Source organism: Polyodon spathula, chromosome 21 (assembly GCF_017654505.1).
Source record: "Polyodon spathula isolate WHYD16114869_AA chromosome 21, ASM1765450v1, whole genome shotgun sequence".
Classification (NCBI taxonomy): domain Eukaryota; kingdom Metazoa; phylum Chordata; class Actinopteri; order Acipenseriformes; family Polyodontidae; genus Polyodon; species Polyodon spathula.
This window is the reverse complement of record NC_054554.1, coordinates 22,599,225-22,604,312: the sequence shown is the minus strand read 5'-3', so window position 1 is coordinate 22,604,312 and position 5,088 is coordinate 22,599,225. Positions and strand designations below refer to the sequence as shown.

General features: G+C 34.7%; 1 protein-coding gene across 1 annotated transcript; it reads left to right on the top strand.

Annotated features, from left to right (window-relative positions):
- The first annotated feature begins 1,846 nt into the window (after positions 1 to 1,846).
- On the top strand, positions 1,847 to 3,885 carry LOC121296572 (S-modulin-like). Its single transcript, XM_041222278.1, has 3 exons — positions 1,847 to 2,260; positions 2,760 to 2,871; positions 3,388 to 3,885. Exons 1-3 carry the CDS (start codon positions 1,880 to 1,882, stop codon positions 3,498 to 3,500), a joined length of 606 nt encoding a protein of 201 aa, XP_041078212.1. The 5' UTR covers positions 1,847 to 1,879; the 3' UTR covers positions 3,501 to 3,885.
- Positions 3,886 to 5,088: the final 1,203 nt, after the last annotated feature.

Sequence of the window (5,088 nt, the reverse complement as noted above, 5' to 3'; positions counted from 1 at the left end):
CAATTCCTGGAACCTGAAAATGTCCCAGTTCTTCTATGGCCTGCATACTCACCAGACATGTCACCCATTGAGCATGTTTGGGATGCTCTGGATCAACGTGTACTACAGCATGTTCCAGTTCCCGCCAATATCCAGCAACTTCGCACAGCCATTGAAGAGGTGTGGGACAACATTCCACAGGCCACAATCAACAGCCTGATCAACTCTATGCAATGGAGATGTGTCGCGCTGCATGTGGCAAATGGTAGTCACACCAGATACTGACTGGTTTTCTGATCCAAGCCCCTACCTTTTTTTTTTTATCTTTTTTTTAGGTATCTGTGACCAAGAGATGCATATCTGTATTCCCAGTCATGTGAAATCCATAGATTAGGGTCTAGTTAACTTATTTCAGTTGACTGATTTCCTTATATGAACTGTAACTCAGTAAAATCTTTGAAATTGTTGCATGTTGCGTTTATATTTTTGTTCAGTGTAGCTTATGGAAAGACAACCAATTTTCTTTCTTTAGCAATTGACAAATCATTAAGGATCTTATTTCCTGGTCAATAGACTTGTCAAGCCTAATACAGCCCGTTCCATCTCTCATGCCAGTGACTCCTGGCTTCACCTATTGTCCTCTTTTATTAAGTTCAAAATCTTTTTCATTAGCTTGTAATGCCGTTGTGTTCGTATTTGTTTTTGGTAAGGCTGTGTAAAGGTGCTGCTCTTCAGTTTTCTGCCACAGATATATGTAATGTAGGCTAGAATACTAGCTTTTTTTTGCACTGACAAAGGTTTCTACTTATATTACCTATAACAGATGGAATTACCAGTGAGCAGGAGGATGATGGGAAATGTAGTTCCGAATGGTCCATGTGAGTACATGGGAAGCCATCTTGAGGCAGGGAATGCAATTTAAAAGTTAAAAAAGTGGTTAAAATGTAAAAAAAGAAAAACAATGCACACACCTTACATACACAGTTGTAACATTATATGGGAACATATAACACAATAAAATAAAAAAAGTCCTTATGTACTCTTTAAGCCAATTTTCCCTTTCATTAATTATCTAGATTAAAGATATGGTGTTCCACTAGCACAGATGGTTCGTTAATCCTATTAAGTATGTTTTTTAAATTAGTAGATTTAATTAAATGCACAGAGAAGGGCAAGCTAATAAGCTTAATCATGACACTATGTGGATCATGAATGTCTTCCCTTAGTTAAGAGAAAAAGCATAATCGTTTGCACGACAGCTATGTCATAATTCATCACGCACTTACTGGCATTGCGTCATTATCTTTGTTGATTGTATTCAACTTCACATGAAAAATGTTCATGTTCAGCAATTTTTGTAATAACTTTGACAATACCATGACATCACTAACAGCGGACAGATTACAGGTTGAGGACTTAATTCATAATGCGTAGTATATAAATGATCTATCAAATATGTTTTCCCTAAAATGTTTAGAACATCTCTTTCCCTTATTTCCATTGGTTTACACCCCCTGTCTCCAGTCTTAACGAGGTATTCAAAAGAAGAGCAAGCACCACAGACCAGAAATAATAGTTAATAACAAATTAATTGGTAGACCTCTGATGCTATAGTTCCTGAAACCTTTTAGCTTCATAAAGAACTTCATATAAGCAACAATTGATTTGTTCAGTTGTTTAATTAATTTTTTTTTGATTGACAGCAACCAAAAGAACAAAAAAAAAAACAGAAAAAAGAAACGCCAGCCTTCGAATGACATCTTTATCCTCCTAATCCGAGAGAAGCCTATCTGGATTTAAATTCGGTAGTCAATGTGTACTATTCAGCAGTTTGTAGAGTCGGAGAAGTAAATGACACAAGCGCATTGCAGCTTTGGTTGTCTTGCATTAGTGTCTTGAAATGGGAAACAGGAAAAGCAGTGCCCTCTCCAAGGAGCTCCTTGAAGACCTCAAACTGAACACCAAGTACAGTGAAGAAGAGCTCAGTGCTTGGTACCTGTCTTTTCAGAAGGAATGCCCACGTGGGCAAATCACCGTTGAGCAGTTTCAGAGCATTTATGCAAGTTTCTTCCCAGATGCAGACCCCAAAGCTTATGCACAACACGTCTTCAGAAGCTTTGACACCAACAATGATGGCACTTTGGACTTTAAAGAATACATCATTGCCTTGCATCTAACCTCCTCTGGGAAAACTGTTCAGAAATTCGAGTGGGCATTTTCTCTCTATGACGTTGATGGCAATGGGACCATCTGCAAGACCGAAGTTCTGGAAATCGTCAAGGTAATGCACATGTTTTCTTTTTGTATTGCAATAACAAGGAAGTATAAAGCAATTAGTGGGCTTGATTTACAAAGATAAGTGGCAAAGGAAGTTTATTCAATGTGTTTCTGAGTGTGAGTGTACATATGTGAAGTCGCAATGTTCTATATTTTATCTGCTAAATGTGTCCCTGTATTTTGTTTCCTAATAACTTTTGTAGTATTAATTAATTTAATGCTTACTTATCTTTCTAAAACCATGAACAGATCTTGTTTGCAACAATGATTAGTCTGCTAAATATTCTAAAACCCTTTAGTGTTGACAAACAGTTATAAAGTATGTAATGGAAGTAAATCTTGACTGTATTTCTACTAATATGTTTTGAGGAAGGAATTAAACAAACCAATTTATGGCTTCTTATAATTTCCATTAGATTACATTCACATGTACTAAGAATTGAATTATCTATTTGATTATGAAGCATTATTTATAATATCATTCGTGGTTTGTCTTTTTCCAGGCCATATTTAAAATGATAAACGAAGATGACCAAGAAGATCTTCCAGAAGATGAGAATACACCAGAAAAGAGAACTGATAAAATCTGGGATTACTTTGGCAAGAAGGACAATGGTATGTCAGATTGTAGAGCTGGGTGATTGTGGGTTGGAGGAGTTAAGAGAATTAAAAATGAATAGTGGTATATAAAGAATTGAGTCCAAACAGACAGCGTATTTTAAAAAATCAAACACAATACTTTAATGGTTAACAAGTCCATATTTGAAGTACTGACCTTATACCAGTATAACGTACATAGACATTTAAAAAGGTGATGAAAAGATGACACAAATTATGCACATTATATTATGTAGTTGAACAGGGACATCTACCGTCACTTTATAATGAAATGATAGAACACATTTCTGTTTGTAATACGTTAAAAAAAAATCCAGAATCTATTAAATGGTATTGATTTGAAAATAAATTTAGCACAGACAAAACACGCAGGCAAATGGATGAACAGAGCCCTTTATCATACACGTGAACAGCTATTAAAATTGAAATATTTTAAAACACATATACAAAAAAACATTAAAAAAAAAAAAAAAAAAAACTCTTATTTTTTTTTTTTTTTTTTCCTTGTTTCAGATAAACTAACAGAAGGAGAATTTATCCAGGGAATCACAGAGAACAAAGAAATCCTAAGATTGATACAGTATGAACCCCAGAAAGTCAAAGACAGACTAAAGGAAAAGAAATAGCTGCTCTTGCAGAAGACCATTTTTCAAACTAAAGACGTTGTAAGCAACACTGTTTACATCTTTGCACCAATAATTGTACATTAAATTACCTTTTAAAAACATTTTCAATAAGTATATCCTGACTTACTATTTCAGCCATGGTGTAAACAGCTCCTTACGCTGTCTGTAATTAGGCTCTTGTTAATAATCCTTGAGTTACAACTAAATCCTCCTAAATCCTGAAGGTCATTTCAGTGGAATCCCTTCTCTGAGCTGTAGGTTGGTAGCATTACTATTGTGCTTGTAAATGTTTTAGTGAGGTTATCAGTCTTTATTTGAGGTTTGTTACTCCATAAATCAACCTGCTTTTGTTATGAAATAAAGTCCTTTGTCATGAAAAAAGGAACCCTACACATTGTATAGTATTTTGTTGCCTATTTTTTAAAGTGACTTGAATAATTCAATATGCTAAATATTATAATGAGCAAGACATCTCACAAGTAGAAGACAAATAGAAATGTTCTCCTTTTTCTAGGAAAGCAGTACAACTGGGGATGAGGAGTTTGTTGCCCGATAACCTCACAGTCTACTAAATTGCTCAGTAAATATCTTGGTATCCCTGATAATTGTCTCTTTAATCTGTCTCACAACTTCAATGGTATCCTAATTTATGATCCATTTACTAACAATGGTGAATGACTGGGTGGAGCATTTGTTCTCTAGTTTACCCAAAAAACGATATTCCTCGGTGGTGACTGCCAAGACTGTCATAGTCATCTCGCATTGACAGTAAGTGCCTCTTATCTGGGGTACCACAGCACTTATAGGACAGATGACTCATTAAAATGTTTGCCTATTTTTAAAGAGGAGACCTTGGTATGGATACCAAGATATTTAGCGAGGAAGTAGTCTGAGTGAAGTTATCCGGTAACAAACATTGTAACGTTAAAGGAGAACTGCATATTTTTAAAGAGGAGATAATTATCTATTCGGAAATACCAAGGTAGTTAGCAAATCCAAGTTTACGTGATTTGACCTGGGTGAGGTCAAAGGTCACAGATTCACACAACTTTTTTTTGTCTTGTATTTCACATCAATTTTGATATAGTGAATATATACTGTAAAACTTAAAATAATTGCCGGGTCTCAAATAATCACCGGTCTCCAGTACATGACGGGTCTGCTGGCAAATATTGTACATAAATGCTGGGTCTCTATGAAACTTCGGGTCCCTGACACTGCCATTGAAGCTGAGGAAGATGAGGAGGAGCTTGAGCGTAATGAAGTGACAGTGATGAGAGTGACTCTCAGGATTTATAAATAATAATAATAATAATAATAATAATAATAATAATAATAATAATGTAATTTAAGGTAGGCCTACATGTAATGTGTATATGTTTTAATGCAGTTATTACATTATTGCAAATTTTGGTTATTTTAAGCGTTCTGAAAGTAGGCCAGTTACAAATCCCTTGGTGTATTTTAACATGCTTGTTGTATTAAAAATGTACACGTTTGAGATTAAACAATAAATTATTTTTGGTAATGATACTTATTACTTTTATTGTTCATTTTAAAAAACATTTTACAAGTTTTATTATTATTA

What these genes read in the sequence shown, in the direction of transcription:
- LOC121296572 (XM_041222278.1), top strand. Translation starts at nt 1,880, where the DNA reads ATGGGAAACAGGAAAAGCAGTGCCCTCTCCAAGGAGCTCCTTGAAGAC. An exon ending in AAGTTCTGGAAATCGTCAAG is followed by an intron (nt 2,261 to 2,759) that starts GTAATGCACATG and finishes GTCTTTTTCCAG; the next exon opens with GCCATATTTAAAATGATAAA. An exon ending in CTTTGGCAAGAAGGACAATG is followed by an intron (nt 2,872 to 3,387) that starts GTATGTCAGATT and finishes TCCTTGTTTCAG; the next exon opens with ATAAACTAACAGAAGGAGAA.